General features: G+C 36.1%; 2 protein-coding genes across 2 annotated transcripts in view; both read left to right on the top strand.

Annotated features, from left to right (window-relative positions):
* The window catches only part of LOC139692479 (probable cationic amino acid transporter), a 438,727-nt gene extending 433,409 nt beyond the window's left edge, over positions 1–5,318 (top strand). The window contains exon 9 of the mRNA XM_071590696.1: positions 4,129–5,318. The gene's annotated coding sequence lies outside the window, so the exon portion shown is untranslated. The remainder of the gene's footprint in view (positions 1–4,128) is intronic.
* A 7,791-nt stretch (positions 5,319–13,109) lies between these two features.
* Positions 13,110–17,596, top strand: LOC139692273 (uncharacterized). Its single transcript, XM_071590352.1, has 2 exons — positions 13,110–13,310; positions 17,026–17,596. The coding sequence occupies exons 1-2, from the start codon at positions 13,119–13,121 to the stop codon at positions 17,521–17,523; spliced, it is 690 nt and encodes a 229-aa protein (XP_071446453.1). The 5' UTR covers positions 13,110–13,118; the 3' UTR covers positions 17,524–17,596.
* The last annotated feature ends 1,555 nt before the right edge of the window (positions 17,597–19,151 follow it).

The raw sequence follows: 19,151 nt of genomic DNA on the forward strand, positions 1-19,151 counted from the left end.
AAGTGCCCTTCTTGCAATTCTTAAAACACCACCAGGCCGATCAAGTAGGGATTATTACTCTTTCTCTGCATTTGTATTGACAAAACATTTACACAACCCATCTTTCTTTAGAAGTTGGAAACCAAAGGAAAGTTTGCCAGCAATCCAATCTGAATATACTCTCAGATCTATGAAAGAATTGAGTCTAAATTTGCACCTTTGGTACCATCAGACTAGTAACGGGGTACTGTCTAGCAACATGTAATCCACATGAACACTGGATATTTCCATATCTGATTCAGTGACAGGTACAGGCAGTCTTGACAAGGTATCTGTATTGGAACGTAATGAGGATTTCCCATTATTGATGTTGTCATTGGTAGTACATAGGTACGAGGGTAGTTAGATAGGTTCTCAGAATCACCACCAGACATCAGCACTAGCACAACGAGTTTCTTGCATAGTAATTGGCAATCCTTTATAAGTATGGATGTAATGCGCCAGTAATCTGGGAAGAGATCTGTAGTGCGAATGCCTCTCTGTTATTGTTCCCGCATGATGATTTGTGAAGATGGAAAAATTTGAGATTTGAGCAGTGATTAAATACTTCATAAAGAAAGGCATGAATGCAAAGGAAATTCATACCAACTTTCACAACACTCTGGGGGACTCTTCTCCATCAATTTCAAATGTTGCCATGTGGAAGAACAAGTTCAAGTTAGGTCAGGATGGCTTAGATAATGATCCATGTAGTGGTCGGCCAAAATGTGCTACCCCAGAAATTATTGCAAAAGTGCATAGAATGGTCATGGATCACTGACAGAAAGGGTAAGAAATCGCTGAAGCTGTATGGATGTCAACTGAGCCGGCAGATTACATTTTAAGAGTTGAATTGGTTATGAGAAAATTATCTGATAGATGGGAGCCGCGACATTTGACACAGGATCACAAACGCATGAGAATGGAAATTTCCAGACAATGTTTACCCATTTAATGAGCAACCAACAAGACTTTTGACACCAGTTTGTGACCACAGATGAAACTTGAGTCCATTACTATACCCCAGAGATAAAACAGCAGTGTAAGCAGTGGAAACGTTGACTCACCACCAGCAAAGAAAGCAAATGCAATACAGTCTGCCAGATAGATGATGGCCTCAGGTTTATGGGATTCAAAAGGGATTCTGCTCATAGATTATCCTCTCACTGGCCAAAAATTACTGAGCAATACTATGCAAGCTTTCTAGACATACTATAGCAAAAGATGCACAAAAGAAGGCCAGGTTTGGGAAGTAAAAAAGTTATCTTTCATCAAGACAGTGCATGCCCACACATGTGTCATTGCCATGGCAAAAATAAGTGAACTTAGATACGAATTGTTGCCACACCCACCGTATTCGCCTGATTTGGCTCCATCAGATTACCATCTCTTACCAAAGCTCAAAATATTCCTCAATGGACAGGGATTCTCTTCAAACAAAGAATTAACAGCCAAAGTAGATAGGCATTTTGCAGATCTGAAGGAATATAATTTCAACAAGGGGTCAATACATTGGAGCATTACTGGACCAAGAGCATTAGTGTACAGGGAGACTACATTGAAAATTAAAAAATATTCACTGAGATATGTCGTTTATTTCTATTCCATTTTAAGAACTTTTCCACCTCCAGAATCTAGTTGTTTTACTTTCCTCAATTTTTTCTAACAGGATAATCTCTGTTCCCTTCTCAGAAGTCTCCAATCGACACCTATCCTCTCGTCTTGATGTCCACGTTTTCATGCTATTCAATGCCACACTCCATATTTTCACTAGTCCATTATATCCTTAATAGGATGCCTGTGATCAAATGCTGCCTCTTCGTAAATTCTTCTTTATCAAATACCATTCTCCTTTTAATGTCCTTACTACTTTTTCCTCCTCCCTCTAAAAAAATTCCTAAATAGGTTAAATGTTCTAGTTTATTTTCCTCAAATTCTGCTTTGATGTTCTCCACATAATTTCATTCCTGCCCCCAGCCTTTGCCATGGCCTGTTTGTCATTTCCTCTGCATATATTTATATCCATTGAAAAGAATAGACAATGGGCATCCTTGTCTCACTCACCTGTCAAGAACTCTAGTCAACTCTCCATTTGCTATCCCTAATTGTGCACTCTGAGACATACTAGTACAGGTTCCAGATAAGTCATCTATCTCTCCAGTCAACTCCTATATTCTGAAAAATGTTTTTGATTGTGCCTAATTTACTCTGTCTAGTGCCTACTATAAATTCATGATGCATACAAATACATCCTGGTTATACACTATAATCCCTTCTACCAGTGACTCCTTTATTGTTATGGTGTAACACATACCCATTCTCTTTCTAAATCCTAACTCATCTCCCAAGTACTCATTAGTTCTCTTTTCCATCCTTTTGCTGATGACCCTAAGTACATACATATCACTTTTGGAACATGTGAAATCAAACTTCTCAATAGCATGTAAAATCAATAATTCTACAGCCCTCACATAACTGTGGCTTTTGCTTTTCTCGGGATAGGTATCAATACTAATCTCACAAAGTCTCCTGGCTAAATTCCTCCCTTATAAATGCTATCAAGGAGTCTATTAAAATCCTTTCTTACTTGTTTTATTAAACTCTCGAGTAGCTCTACAGGTCTTACTCCACCTCACAGCCTACTCGGACTTTATGGACTTTAATACCTTTTCCATCTAGCATTCAGGTATTCTTGGTCCTTATGAGGTCCTTATAAGGTCCTTATAAGCTATCCTTATGAGGGGGTAATGTAAACTTTTAATAGTTAATTTTTTTTAAAATCAAGATAGAAGCATAATTTTTAGTTGTTATTCTTATAACTAGTCACCTAAATGAGTTATACCATACATTTCTCTAAGTGTTTCTTGACTTTTAGAACTTAACAGATCACGTTGAACACAATTGTTCCACCTTTTGAATGACATCATTTTTGTTGTGTGATCTCCAACCCCACAATGGTTTTTTGAGCTCTGGGAATAAGAAAAAGTTGCTTGGGGCGATATCAGGAGAATACGGTGGATGTGACAAAATTTCAGAGCCACAACGCTTTGATTCTTGCCATGGTCGCAAGTGCAGGTATTGACATGTTTGCTTTTAAAAGATTTGTATAGTTCCAGGCTTAACTTTGTAGATACTTTCCATATTGGAGAGATTTAATCATTAAAAATTGTGATTTCAACTGTAATATTTTTATTCACAAGACCATTGTTTCAACGCTTAAGTGTCCTGACAGAAAGTGTTGAAACCCAGATCATGTGAATGCATTTGCATTAGTGTAAATGGATTGTCCTATCTTAAATCCTGATTTCCTTCCCCTTCCTGTAAAGTGCACTCATTTAGACCTCTCCCCCAAATTCTGGGTTCATTTTCTTCCATTTCCTTCCCTCACTCATCTTCCTAATCTTAAGATATGCACACCATAACTTGATTAATAACCATTTATTAATTTGCTGTGCCTATTATGTCATTCATTATTTTTTGGGATAGTCCCATCTTTCTCTAAAGTACCGGTCTCCTTAACCTCCCTCGGAATTTTATTATCTGCCTCCTATTTCTCCTTCGATTTTGGTTCAGTTAAATCTTTTAAATTCAATTTTCTAACACTGCTTCCATTTATTATTCTCTTAAATTTAACATTACACTCCATGAGCACTAAATTGTGACCTGAATTCATATTTAGATTTGCTTGGATATATGTAAATGCAAAAAACAAACACTTAATCCCTAATTGGAAATATCCAAGGACAAATTGAGTTGTTTTGATAATTTGATTTGGTGCCATAAGATCATAAGTGAAATTTGATCAGAGGTCACAAACTCATCAGCCCACTGGATGACCGTCTTGCATTCTCCTGGCAATAACCATGGCTCATCTTTCTTGCTAGACTATATCATAACTGATTCACTCATTAAAAGTCTTGAAATGAGTGTTACAATAATTTGGTCTTAATAGACTTAACGGACTATTATTTGTGAATATAATAACAAAGAATATTCATGTAGCTTCCATCCACACAAAATGGCAACATACTGCAAATTATTACCGTTAGCCTTCAACTAATATTCATTCATTTTTGGTGCCCAGCTAATTCTTTCTCACTTTCATTTCAGCAATAACAAAAGTCTAGCAATAACTATTGAATCGAGCAAAACCTGTTCAAGAATGAAGAACAACCATATTATGTGGAGTATTTAAATATATGTACCTACCTAGTGATACAATCACAAAATCAGGTCTCATAATGGTTGTTTTTTAATATTGCTATATAATAATAAAAACTTATGGGGGGATAAAAATTGTTGAAATCAATGTGCTACAAGCTATAACGTTGCATAAAAGGTATATATACACATATAAAATGACTCAAAAAGGAATTTTTAAAGTCATGGTACAAGGACATTTCCAAGTTTGGACTGATAAATGCATCAATTGGAAACAGATCCAATTGTTAAGTATAGATATCATATGACTTCTGGTAATTTATTACATTATCCTTCATACGAATAAAAGTTTTAGCAATAAACTTGAGAAAATTGCCTAAATTTCCTATGATGTTGCTTTAATACTATTAAAAGTTTATTTTCATTAAGTACCTACCAAACACAGTTTTGCTTCAAAAATAAAAATGAAATGATCTTTAGGAAAATATTTTTATATCAATAATCCTAGACACTTTAAGTCCTTCTTTTCTGGCTTCTAAAATTTGCATAGCTCTAGCTATGTTACTGATGTACTCTTTCCATAAAAACATACAAAGTATAGATACAATCAGTTTAATATTTGCCCGTCCAGAATATTAAAAATGCTGAAAATTTAGACTTATTCAGAAGTGATCACTGCACTTATATCATAAACTTGTCATCATCCACATCATTGCACTTATGATTAATGATTCATGTGCCTTCAGCTTTCTGTGGGCTGATATTGAAAATTAATGTTTACCCATATGTGATTAAATTTGTCTAATGTAAAGTACTATGTATAAAAAATTCCATCCATGGGAATAATGAAAATACGCTGGTATACAATAATAATTATAATAAGCTAAAACAATGACAAAATATGCCATATAGTATTAAATTTCTATTGATACTTTTTTTAAATTATGTTAACATTACTTATCTACTTAACACTATGAATGCAATATAATTCTCTGTATATATTAGTCATTATTACCATTGTATATGATAAAAATAGCTTGAGTGCCAGTCTTTTTCTTAGTTTTTTTGTGAATGAACTTCATCCTGTGTACCGTCTGCCGTGTTCGCCGCCTTTTGAAATGATTGTAAATAAAAATGAAATATCGCTATTCGTATTTTTTATTTACTTTCTAATTAGATAATTTGACTTACCCATGACAAGCAAGATGGATACGTGCGCAATTGTAATGCAGGTGCACGTCATTCAATTCTTGTACGAGGTGAGAGTCATTGGAGCTATTTGAAAACTGATTCAACCAATTCAAGGGAATCATTGTTCGGCATTCACTGCTTCGTTGATAAGGTATTTTTTGGACGAATAAATGTGAATAGGAGTTTTTCGTCGGTATCCTGATAGCGAGGATCACAGGTAGACATGCTGGTTTTGTGAAATGAATTCGCCGCGTGAAACTTCCAACAGCGACGTCGATTCTGACGCTACCTATTTCTCAGAAGCAGAAACTACAAATCGCGAGGGACGATCAAATTCATGCAAACCGAATAGCTCACAAGAAATTAAACAACTTAGCGAGCAAGTATATTCAATGAAAAAACTTATAGCTAACGATGAAACACCAGCTAATGTAAACGAACATCATGAAAAAATTGGTGGCATAATCCCTGATTTAGTCAGTGAACAATGTTCCATTGTACAGCTGGATGGCAAAAAAACCATCAATTCAATGAACACCTTGGACGATGTTCATGGAGAAAGCAATGAATGCAAAAATGTTATTCCTGATTCAGTCGGTGAACAATATTCAATTGTACAGCCTGATGTTGATAAAAATATCAATTATATGTACACTGTGGACGGTGATCATGGTGATGAAAATGAAAGCAAAGATATAATAATTCCTGATTCAGTCGATGACCAATATTCAATTGTTCAGCATGATGTTAACAAAAGCAACTATTCTATTAAAAATGTAGTGGAGGATATTCATGGAGATAAAAATGGAAGCGAAGATATAATAATTTATGATTCAGTCGGTGACCAATATTCAATTGTTCATCATGATGTTATCAAAAATGTCAATACCAATAAAAACACTGTGGATGATATTCATGGAGATAAAAATGTAGATGAAAACGAAGATATAATAATTCCTGATTCTGTTAATGAACAATATATAACTGTGCAGCTACATGGTAACAAAGACACGAGTTCTATGGATACTGCAGGCAATATTCAAGGTGATAAATATGAGGATGAAAGTGAAGATATAATACAAACATTTAAAAAAAAATTATCTTTTCCCAAGAACTCTTGTATGCTGGAAAGTAGTAACAATTCCTTCCCACAAAAAAAATTGAAAAAACATAATGAACTCCAGAAAATGAGGTATTTTAAGCAAAATCATTCTGAGCCTTCAGAATTCACCTGCAAAGGAGATCAGCATACTGGTAAGTGAGTGATATAATGCAGTAGTTTCTTAAGTACAGCACTGAATGAAAACACACATTAATAGATGTAAATAGTATTCACAAATTGTGCCAATGTTTATAAATATTATGTTGTGTCTGAATAACAAAGTAATAATTTTTCTTTGAATGTTTACTAGCTGAGATTGAGTTTCACTCAGAGCCCTGCAGGGTTAATTCACAGTCAGCAATGAAAGCCATGCCTTTTCATACCTTGGCTAAAAAAAAATTGGTAAGATAGAAATCAATGAATCCATTAAATCCGTAAAACTAAGTGAAAATTATTCTTTTATATAGTCACATATTAAAGTTTTACCAATTTTGTGGAAGAGTAAATTTTTGCCATCTATGAACATCTAAATGTGTTTTAATCATTACTGGCATGTACCTTTTTCACAACAAAATTACAATAATCATGTAAATTAGATATTAGCTGCCAACCTATGGAAAATACTCATAAATGATAATGTAAATGAAACATTTACACTTTCAGTTAGAACAACACAGATTGAAAATAAAAATGCATTGCCAAACTTTAACTTCAAGACTTTATGATATTAAAAATGAAGTTAGCTTATCTTTCATTGGATATGGACCAAAATTGCTGAAGTCCAAGGTCATCGCTTTATTTGAAGAAGTAACAGTTCTACGAAAAATTCTGTCACAGCTATTTCATGCTTCTAAACGACTCGTATCACATATTGGTGGAAAAGTGGTAATGGGTGGATGTAGTCACCTCTTTTGGATCCTATGTTATATAGATATTAATATGATATAGAAAATTAAAATCTTACTGGATTTACATACCTTCCTAAATTTAATAATATATAGTATGTTAGCCATTACAGGGCACTCACATGACACCTTGTGAACCCCATTTTTCATTTCTTGCATAAGTCATAACACCCCATATACAGCGTGGACCATATGCAATTGGTACATTAAAAAATTGATAAGGCACTATTACTTTGGTACTTGAACTGAGATTTTCCCCGTGTTGTCTCCTGATTGAAGGGGTTGGGTCAAGTCTGTCTTTTGGATCTGCCGAATAGTGTGCATAAGGTTACTGGATTGTAAAAAGATACCTGAAACTTGTCTTTGGACAATGCCATCCCTACTTTGTATAAGAAGACAAACATTAATTTACACCAATCATTATTGTCTGGATGTGTTGATGGAATTGTACAAATTCTGGAAGTGGCCACCTATCTTGTAACATTTTTTACATGACATTTTCTTTCTTAGTGATTCTTTGAAATTACTTTTTAATGCCATATATTTGACTTTTTTGAGTTCTTTCTTGAACTCTTAATTTGCTCCAAGCAACCTTCCTCAATCTACTCCTGGAATCACAGTCCATGTAGCTTTCCAAATAACCTCAATGGATCTTTCATCTAATAAAGTTTTAGTAAGCCATAATTCATGCATAGTAAAGTTATTACAACAAAGTGGGGAAGTGTGGGTTTTTCATTTGATTATGGACTCTTTTAAATACATTCACATTAAACCTGAAAGAGTAATACAGGGTGTGGCATCATTACTTCCTTTCAAAAGGGGTTTTGCTTTATAAAAAAGGAAGCTATGTTGCCACAACCTGTTCTGCTTAGACAAATTCCAAAGAAACTGCGGGAGATGCCGCAACAGTGACTTTTAACGGAGTCATCCGCTAATGTGCATTTCAATGCAACAATTTCAGAGTGTAAAAATCATTCGCCTTGACTGGGATTCGAACCCAGATCCCTCAATATCCGGTCGAGTGCTTTACCCACTTAAGCTACCAAGAGTCCTCTTAAACTCTGAAATTTTGAGGCTTTTAAAGGAATAAGATGTTGTGACAAAATACCGTACATGTTCTACTTAGTTTAACAAGTAGAGCGCTAGAGAGTAGAGTGCAAGGAAGATTCAAGGATGTTAGCAATTCAGAGTTCAAGCTGAAGGCTGCGAGTCAAATATTTAAAAAATGCCATATCACTGCACATAAGTGAGAATGATACTTGGAAGTTTGAAGCTAATTTGGAAGGAAATAAGGTACTCTTTTGGAAGTGGGGAAAAGGGCAAAATAATGGGAGTGCAAATGAATGGATCTAATAAAGAATAAGAATGGCAATATAATCTGGGCTGAATACAAAATCAGAGATTGTTGGAGGAAGCATTTCGTAGATTTATATTAAAATAGTGACAAATGTTAATACAATTCAACATTAGGTGGTGGCAATGATTGCATAGAAGTTGATGTAAGCATGAGGTTATAACAGCAGCGATAATTTTTAAGACTGGAAAAACTGCATTCATTGAGAGCATGTGGTGTGTGCAAGAAATTTACGAACTGGTGCAATATGGTGACACCATGACTTGGACTATAGCCCCGCCCACTAGCGACACTAGTTACCTGAGATCCAATGAGCCATCTGTGCATGGCGTATCGTTGAGCTGTGCATATGGTTCCAGTTGTTAGTTTCTGTTGTCCTTGTTTTTATTGTTTGCCGAAAATGGAAATTGATGAAATAACGGAGCAACAAATCAACATCATGTTTTTTGGTGAAGTGCAGTAGAAGTTATCAATAAATTACTGAAATATTGACAGCTGTTTACAGTGATAGTGCTCTCAAGAAAACGTTCATTTTCAAGTGGATTAAGTGTTTATAAGATGGCGGACAAGACACCATGGGTGATGGAGGGCTGGGACAACCTTCAACCACCTGTGTTGACGACAGCATTGATCCTGTGTGGGCCCTTGTCCTAACCTATCGTCGAAAAACTGTCAGAATGATAGCTGATGAACTGAATTTAGGAAAATCAACCGTGTTCACTATTTTAACCGAACATGATGGATGGATCCTTCACCATGACAATGCACCTGCTCATTCAGCATTGATTGTTTGCCAGTTTCTGGCAAAAAATTCAATCACCATCCTTGATCATCCTCCTTGTTCACCAAATTTCACCACCTGTGACTTTTTCCTATTCCCAAAATGAAAAAATGTGATGAGGGGACATCACAGGGAAGATGTTGACACAATGAAGCAAGAAACACCAAAAAAACTAAAAAGCCTAACTGCCGAGGACTTCCAAGGGGGCTTTAAACAGTGGAAAATAAGATGGAATAAGTGCATAGTAACAAATGGAGAGTACTGTAAAGGGGACAAAATCGATGTAGACTAAATTTTGCAACATAAAGTTTTTATGGCCTCAGTTGGTGTATTTGTTGGACAGAGTAGTATATTTATAAAACTTTATAAGTGTATTGGTCAAGTTACCCATTGCTAATCTTTGAAAATTGCATAGCATATAGTTTCCAAACTTCAGTTGTATCAGGCAGTCAAGTGATTGCAATAGTTACACCTCAGTGTAAAGGGAATGAGAGTAAGATGAAATGTATAAGGAATTATTATTGTTAAAGAGGAATTAGTTTTTTGAGTTCAATTCAGAAAATGAGAACTTCCCTTTTGGTTTCCTCAAAAGCCTAGAAAACAATTAAAATAAGGTGCATGAACAAAGAGTTAAATGATTTCCTCCAAAGAATGGTTCACTTTGCAATCAATATTTTTCAACCATGCATGACTCTTCAGATGAACTGTTGAGGTCGTCGAAGGCCTTAAATGTACCACAAAATGTTCCACATTGCTAAAAATTCTTTCACACCCTTTCCTTCATGCAGCACTAAATTCACCCACAATTTGTGGTTAGAATTAACTCCATTCCAATTTCTTAATGTAACAAATTGAAATGTTTCCACAGCAGAATGTACTGTATTAAAAAGGAGAGGAAGAAAACTCCTTTCATAAGTGCTACTTCAGCATGGAGCCGAAAATTTCAATCGTTGCATGCTATTTCAAAAAGTGGATACGCCTGATCCATTAATAACACATAAGTAGACATCATGCAGCCATCATCACAATCAGAATTATCTATACATACTAACTGTAGCTCTATATAGACCTTATGAACATGTACATACATAGAAAATTGGAGAACATTTGCTGAATACTGATGAAAAATGTCAGATATGTATCATATAATCAATTCCCTCAGTATTTATATGAGAGGGTGTAGATAATGGAGGTAAAATTGCAAGAGATGAATCTGTGTCCAAAACACTATGACAATATATCCTTCAATATTGTTTTGACTAACATGATAAGGTATAAGATGTACATTCATTCTTCACCCATGAGTTTTTACATTTTATTAAATACGAAGAAGTAAACAGATGCCAAAATAGGATTGTAGATTTTCACGGCGTTCCGATGAATGACTCTCTATTCTCGGGATGTCACCGCATAGGTGGTTTTTCTGACAACAGTTTCGCCCATGTTTCAACAAGTGTCTTCAGGTTGAAGTGACCTGAAGACGCTCATTGAAACACAGGCGAAACTGTAGTCAGAAAAACAACCTACGCGGTGACATCCCGAGAATGGAGAGTCTTTCAGATACCAAAATAATGTTGGTATGAGGAAAATAGGTCCAATATTCAAATACCTATAGCATTTCTCATATGCTACTTCCTGCATTAAATGAATGCCTATTTCAACCCAGGAAAATTTGTTATAGCCTTACCATAATGGGCCAAAAGATATCTGTGCCATATGATTTCAATCAGTAGTACAATGCCCATTTAAATTCTGTATCCTTGGTATTTAATTTTAATTTAAGTAGGACTGTACTTTTCTTAATTCTAAAATTTAATTTTCTGACTCTAAAAAGTAATTCAATCCTCAGATATTGAAATCTACAGAATATTCAGCTGCTGATCAAACATGTGAAAAACTTCTGGTACAGTTGAATCCAGAAAACTTTAGAGAAGATTTTACCCCTCTTCTGGAAATATATGACTCTGAAAAAGATGGGTATTCTATCGTTCAAGTTTTCATTTAAATTTGAAACTTACACATATATACCACCAGCACTGCTTAAATTATTATCTTTCTTACCATAGGCTTTCCCCCAGTTATCAAATTGGAAATGGAGTGATATCTCCCCCTCTAATTGGTGAAGATGACATCCCAGGAATAATGGAGATACAGGAAGATGATGCTAATTCATGCAAGACTAAAACAAGTAAAAATGTTAAGTTTCAATCTCCAATCACCAATATTGCATCACATACTTATGCTGAGGCATCTATCAATTCATGCAGATTAGGTAGTATGAAGGAAACACAAAATGTGGTCCCTACTCCACCAGCACTGAAGAATATGAAACGCCAAAATACAAGCATAAGCGATGGGGAAAAAACAGTTATTGTAGCACCTGCCAAGACCGCAATGCTGCAAAGGGATGCAATGGTATTCAATAGCATAAGAAATGAAAAGAGACCAAAAATCTTATATGATCAAGTTGATAAAGATTCACTTCAGGAATCCCAAAGCATGCAAAGGCCTCACAATATAGCAGGCACCTCACTTGATGATGCAGATCCATTTCTTTCTGATGCTGAAAGCATGGCGGTTGATGCCAACAGCAAATTCACATCACATGACAAAATGAATGCAGCCATTTATGAATCAGATGCTGCAATAGTACTAAACTCAAGAGATGCTTTGACCACTAGAGAAAAAGCAAATCCAACAGATAGAGCAGTCCCAGAATCTAAAATAATTATTGTACATGATTCTTCATCCTCAAAGATTAACAGAACTAGTCAGCCAAAGCTACAACATAGCCAAAATAATAATGGAGGGTCACCTATAGAGCACATAAACCATCACAACAAATTACAGATGATAGAGGATTATCCTAGCAAACACAACATAGATGCAGCTTGTACTCTGAAAAGTAGAGAGCGCCATTTATTAAAGAGCAGAGATTCAAGTGATACATATGTATACATAACACAGATGCCAACAAATCCTTGTAATCATAATGGCTCTAAACAAACTAAAAATTATGTCGCATACCTCATGAACAGCCAAGTTAGTCAGCAGAGAAATATAAGGGAGATGTCAAAATCCAGCATAGAAATTCAGTCTCACAATGAAACAAGTAAAGATTCTGAAAGGATCATTGAGCAGACAGCAACACAAAATGACTTGGCCAGTCAGCCACTTCAATGTAATGCACACAAAATGAATAGCAGTTTACAAGAGCGTGAAATCACTTCAAAATGCCAAGGGAAGAACCCAGAATTGAATTTACAAAGAACAGGCTCGAGATACTTGGAATCATCAATAAATAAACAGCCTCATATTTCAGGAAATATTAATCTTGACCCAATTTCAAAGAGCACAACAAACAGTGTCCCTGAATCTCACTGTATTGCTTTAGAAAGTTCTGTCATTGATGTGCATGACATAGGATTTGATAGTTTCTCAAGTGATGAAGAAACCCAAATGTCAAGCACGCAGCCTTTCTGTGAAAGTACATACATTTCCTCCAGTGAATGTAACAACAGACCTAAACATGGTCTGACCTCAATTTCAAAAAAAGATGACAATTCAACAGAATCATCAACGAGAGCTAGTGATTTGTCCGTGGAGATGGAACACAACTACTCTTCACGTGAAAACCAAGGTCCAATGCAATGTAATTGGGAATCATCTCATAAATTCCAGCCACCAGGATGGTGCATTATTTTTGAGCAACACAAAAAAAATAAAACTCTGCCCACTTTACCTGAACTGATGATTGCTGAGATGATCTCTCCTGGTGAAATGGTGCTATCTCTCAAGGTGTGTTAAGTATTTTATCGCATTGCGTAGGGCATTAGGAATTTAAATTATAATTTGGTAATTAATTTCAGATTCCAAAGAAACTGCGGGAGATGCCGCAACAGTAACTTTTAACGGAGTCATCCACTGATGTTCATTTCAATGCTACAATTTAAAAAGAGTGTAAAAATCATTCCCCTTGACCGGGATTCGAACCCGGATCAGCAAAATTTCAGATTACACATTACTTGCACTGTTCCTCCAACTTATTTGTGATCGCTGGCCTTCCATTTGACTTTTGGACAAATATATACATTTATAATAATCCATAACCAACTGGTTAAGGTAAGTTTTGGATGGACACAAGCTACCAAATGGTACAGCAAAAATTGCCTAGCATCTCCTAACAAAACACGACCCAAAATCCAACTCGAAAATAAAACCCTCTACAGTTCTGTATACTTCCTTCCTCCCTTCCATTCAACATCTATTCCTGGCCCTCCCTTCCTTGCCTAACATTCTGACCTCTTTCACAGTCTTTAACTTCCTATTGCCAGTCAAAATGCTCAGCATCAATCTTTCTGGACGTTTTTGGATTTCTCCCAACAATTTCCTCTCCTCCCCCATCATACCTAGCACTTCATGATTTGTTTTCCTTTCTGTCCACTTCACCTTTTCCATCCTTCCTTACTGCCACTTTTCAAAAATGTTCATTCTACGTTATTCGTATCATCCTGCTTCAATGACCATGTTTTCACACTGTACGCTCCATATAGTTATAGTAAGCCATTCCTTAAAATCCTTCTGCAGTTCTTCTTATGTCCCTATCTTTTTTATCCATTTCAGTGCAAAACATTTCCAAGGTAGGCCAACTATTTCACCTGCCTAATTTATGAACTAATATTTAAATTAGCCTTCCTCTTTCTCGAAAATTGTAATCCTTTGTTTTATTTACATTTCTATCACACAGACTTTCCAATGCACTTAGCAATGCTTGTGACCCCTTGGTTGACGGACAAAATAAATCTCAATAATCAGCAAACTTGATTTTACGAATTATCCACCAACTTCCATTTCTACCTTCAGTTCTTCCAATGCCTATTTAACCATTTCCTCCACAAAAACATTAAACAGCACAGGTGGTAAAGAACACCCATCTTACTTCTCTTCCTTATACTAACCATCCAGACTCACTTGCACACAGAGACACACACACTTGCAGTCTGAGACATATACACATTGTGGATAAGTCTCCTATCACTCCAATTTACTCCAATCCATTAATTCAACCCAATTTACTCTATCAAACACTTGTTCAAAATCTATGAAACAGACAAATATAGATTGTATTCCATGTTCCTCTCTGTTAGTGATCTCATTTCTGCTATGATATCACACACTTCTTCCCCCTTCCTGAACCTACATTGATCATCCCCCAAGTAATCATATTCTCTGTGTGTACACCACTATATGTGGTGTATATATATCACATATTTTTGTATTCTGATAACAGCCGTGCCATTAAAATGTCAAATTACATATGTGAATGCCCTTTCTTTGTGTTTTTGTGTTTTAAAAATCTTATTCGATGTTTTATGTATAACCAAATACACAGTAATCAACCCAAAGGTCTGTTTGGTAAGGCATAGTAGAGTTCACCCAGTACTAAGCCCAACAGTGTGTGAAATTTACACATTAGGGTAGGGGGGCCAGTTCCTTTCCCTGTACCGGATATGGTTTCCCAGAAAGATCTGGTACCCAAAAAATCACATAGCTTGGGTGGAGCTGCAGGTGCCCAGAGACTTGCCCGGGGATCGAACCCGGGACCCTCCAGTCAGTAGTCCAACGCTCTACCCGCTGGGTTACCACGACCCACATATCTATAATATGTATTATATTATATATATATATATATTTATATATATATCACAGGTATATATATCAACTCAAGGTATAGTAGTCCAATATAATTCACATACCAGTGGGGACCCAAAAATAACAGGAATGTTGTAATAGATTCTTTAGTTCCCAATATATTTACATTAAATTTTGTTCACCTTCAAAGTATTCCCCATTGGCCACAATGCACTTCTCCAAACGATGCTTCCATTGTTCAAAACATTTCTGAAATTCATTTATCGTGATGTCCTTTAGGCCTTCTAGCGATTTTTGTTTTACCTCATCCACAGTGTCAAAATGCTTTCCTTTCAAGTCCCTTTTGAGTCTGGGGAACAAAAAGAAGTCACCGGGAGCTAAATCCGGGGAGTATGGGGGGTGGACAATCGATGCCATGCTGTTTTTTGTCAAAAACTGAATCACAGAGGGGGTGGTATGAGCCGGCACATTGTCATAATGGAAGAACCAGTTGCCTGTGTGCCAAAGATCTGCTCTAGAATGCTCTGAATTGAACTCCATGACACTCCAGACATCTCACAGAGTTGATCAATGGTTTTGTGATGGTCTTCACGAATGAGGGCATTGATTTTGACGATTTTTTCACCAGTTCTTGATGTTGAAGGGTGGCCTGAACGGGGTTGGTCTTTAATTGACATTTCACAATTTTCAAAATGAGTTAACCACTCATAGACTCTGGTTTTGCATAGGGCAGCTTCCCCATTAGCAGTCTTGAGCATTACAATAGTTTCCATGGCCAATTTTCCCAACAGGAAACAAAATTTCACTGCAGCGCGTTGCTCTTGATAATCCGCCATCACGTTTTTACCAAAGTAAAAAAAGTGGTTTCACTGAAACAGCTCTCATGAATGGACCAATCCAGTCTCAGCAACAATGCTGCACATACTGATGCAGGTGGCGTGAGCCTGACATACCTCCGGCCGAACAAAGGCTTCCCTACTCTCATTCCCCACCACAGCCCAATTTCCATTACTTTTGGGTCCCCCCTCGTATATTGGACCACTAACTGGACAGCCTGGGTATATATGGCAGTCCAGGGGTATAGCATTGGACTGCTGGCCAGAGGGCTCAGTTCAATACCCTGGCATGCCTCTGGGTACCCTCAGCTTCACCTGAACTATGTGATTTTCTAGGTATCAGAATTTCCTCAGAAACCACAGATGGCATATAGGAAGGAAATAGCCCCACTACCCTGATGTGTGAACTTCGCATGCCATTGGGCTTGGTAATTGATGGGTCCCACCTCACCTATCAAACCCACCTTCGAGTTGATAACTGTTAGAAAAATTTTATCAATTACCTACTTGTGGTCACATTGTGTCAGTACTTCTCGAGTGTTCTCAAAATAGAGCCATAAATATGACATAATGAATCACCATGCTCCTCTCTCTCCTGCCCATTATAGCAGAGATGAAAAACTTCAGATAGGGTAAGACATAACAATCAGATGTCACTTGTCATCACGATTCCTCATAAAATCCAAGGTAAAAACTGATTTTTGGGCACTTCTTTATAAAACCTAGCCAGGAGCCCACTGAAATAATGCTTTCCCATGACATTTTTGGCTTTAGTTTGATTATTACATCACTGTCTTTCCAGGTGAATGGTAAGGGCCACAAAGGGTTAAAATGCTTTAAACCATCAGTATACTCATAATTCAGCACACATTCATTCATTTGACTACCACATATCTAAATTAAAGCAAGTTTCTAAAATTGTATTCAACAAATTAAGTTTCTTTAGCAAAATTATCAATCAATAGCTCCAATTGAGCTACTATGCTGATTTAAGTTTCAACAGCGCAAATTAATAATGTTTTCAGGGAAGCAGCGTGAAGGGCACACTTCTAAAAAATGCAAAAATTCTGACATCAGAAGGAGCAACTTTCCACTCTCCTATGGCATGGTGTTCAGCATGGCATGATGGAAAAACTGTTTCAAGGGCCATTGCCTATCACAGGGTTCATTACAATGGAGTGACTTTAATTGACATTTGCCAGAAGGCCTTTAAGATTGCTGTGAGAGAAATTACCTCTGCAGCCACAGCTAAGAAGAAAAGAGAGCAACAATCAGAGGTCCCAAAAGTGAACATTGATGCAACTGCAGAAATTAAAGTCCTGCATACCAAATCCTCAATTGACAGCAATTGTAATGTAAATGAGAATACAGAAGGTAAATCCCACATGGATATTTTCATGGCTATCCAGTCTCTGCTTGTGCACAGCGATGGTGCTTATAGCGAAGCAAATTACGATACTGATATCTGGGATAACCATGGAGTAATACCGATTGAGAAATTTCACTGCATTGACCAATGGTGACATTATAACTAAACAAGAAAAATTGAATTTAAGTTAAATAAAACTATCCTAATAAAAATAAAACTATTTCCTTAATGTAATGTAGTACTAATTGTATTATTCAAAAATATAAATTCACCAAAATTACTGTATATGTATAATACTCAGGAAATTCTTCACATAAGCTTAGTTGAAAGAGCCTCTTTAATGCTCCCTTGACAGGAAACTTATTTTCACACATATATCTGAGAGTGCTCTTCATTTTGGTATTATCAAAGTTTACCCAACAATTAAGAAAAGAAATAATACACAGATGGCCATAATGTAATTGCTTGAAATTAATAAATACACATGGTGACATTGGATAACTAGCACTAATTCTAGCCCTCAAACTTTTTATTTATGCTGAGACTGAAGAAACTAGCACCCAATTGAATTTCAACCTCACATTAGGAAAACTTCTCCTCAATACAAGATCCTCTGAAACTCATTTCAGTATCTAAATGCCCACGGCCCAATACTGTAAGAAAGGCTTGAAGGTGGATCAGCGTAGGGCAATGAATAAAGGAAAGCAATCCTTGGATGGGCTTCACCATGGGAACTGAAATTCAATGCCAATTGGTTCAGTATTGATAATCTTAGCTCACTAACTTACACAAAATCATTCAATGGTGGAATTAATGACTGCCCACCGCCGCATAACACCACGTTCCAAAAAATATTTCACAATAGTCACAAAATCATGCCACTAAATTGTTAAATTAGGGAATTTGTACCACTTCAATTGTTAGCTTTTACGCTGAAACATAATCCATTTTGAATTTTCTATGCAGATAACTGAAAATAGTAACCTATGTGAAATTACCCTAAGCAAATCCCTTCCTTAACTTCAATGCTACAGGGATGACATCGCTCAGCTGGACAAGCCACCCTTGTTAGCTCCAGAGACATTTTCCCTTTCACTATAAATTAAGGATTTAGTGACTCTCTGATGATTTTTTCAATGTGGACCAATTTGTGGTCAAATACACTTTATAATTACTATATGAAATTTCCTTTTTCAAGACCGATGACAAATGAAATCATCTTACAATTCATATCATTTCTCAACATCAGGATTTTCAAGGGAGCATTTTAGGGAGACAAATTGCATTTAAAGAAAAAAAAATTGCATGCGGTATGTTCTTTATCATTTCCAGTATGTACTTATTTTGATGCACGAGCAACAACATTATTTCATGAATAAAATGTAACAGGAATCAAACAAATAGGCTAAATATGTAATTAGCAATCAAACAAACAGCAACAACAAAAGCTCATTTAAAGAAAAGCATGGCACAAGTTTACATTCCATAAAATGGCAATGCAAAATTCTAGCTCAGTCATCCTCCTAATTCTGTATGTTACATTCAGTGCTCTGTTTTTGGAAGTCAATCCCATTCAATTAAACATCTCGTCATTTTAAAAAAAACTTCAAAGCATCAACTACTAATGAATTGACTGCCATTCCATGATTTGAAATCTGTCAGGCTGTACATTACTTATGGTCAACCGATTATGTACTTATTGAAAATGAATACATAACCACACTGGTTCAAAGATCATATTTGTGGTTAGTAGAGGCTTTAGTTTCACATTTTCCAATGGTA

The sequence above is a fragment of the Hetaerina americana genome, unplaced genomic scaffold, assembly GCF_022747635.1.
Source record: "Hetaerina americana unplaced genomic scaffold, ioHetAmer1.1.p SCAF_4, whole genome shotgun sequence".
Classification (NCBI taxonomy): domain Eukaryota; kingdom Metazoa; phylum Arthropoda; class Insecta; order Odonata; family Calopterygidae; genus Hetaerina; species Hetaerina americana.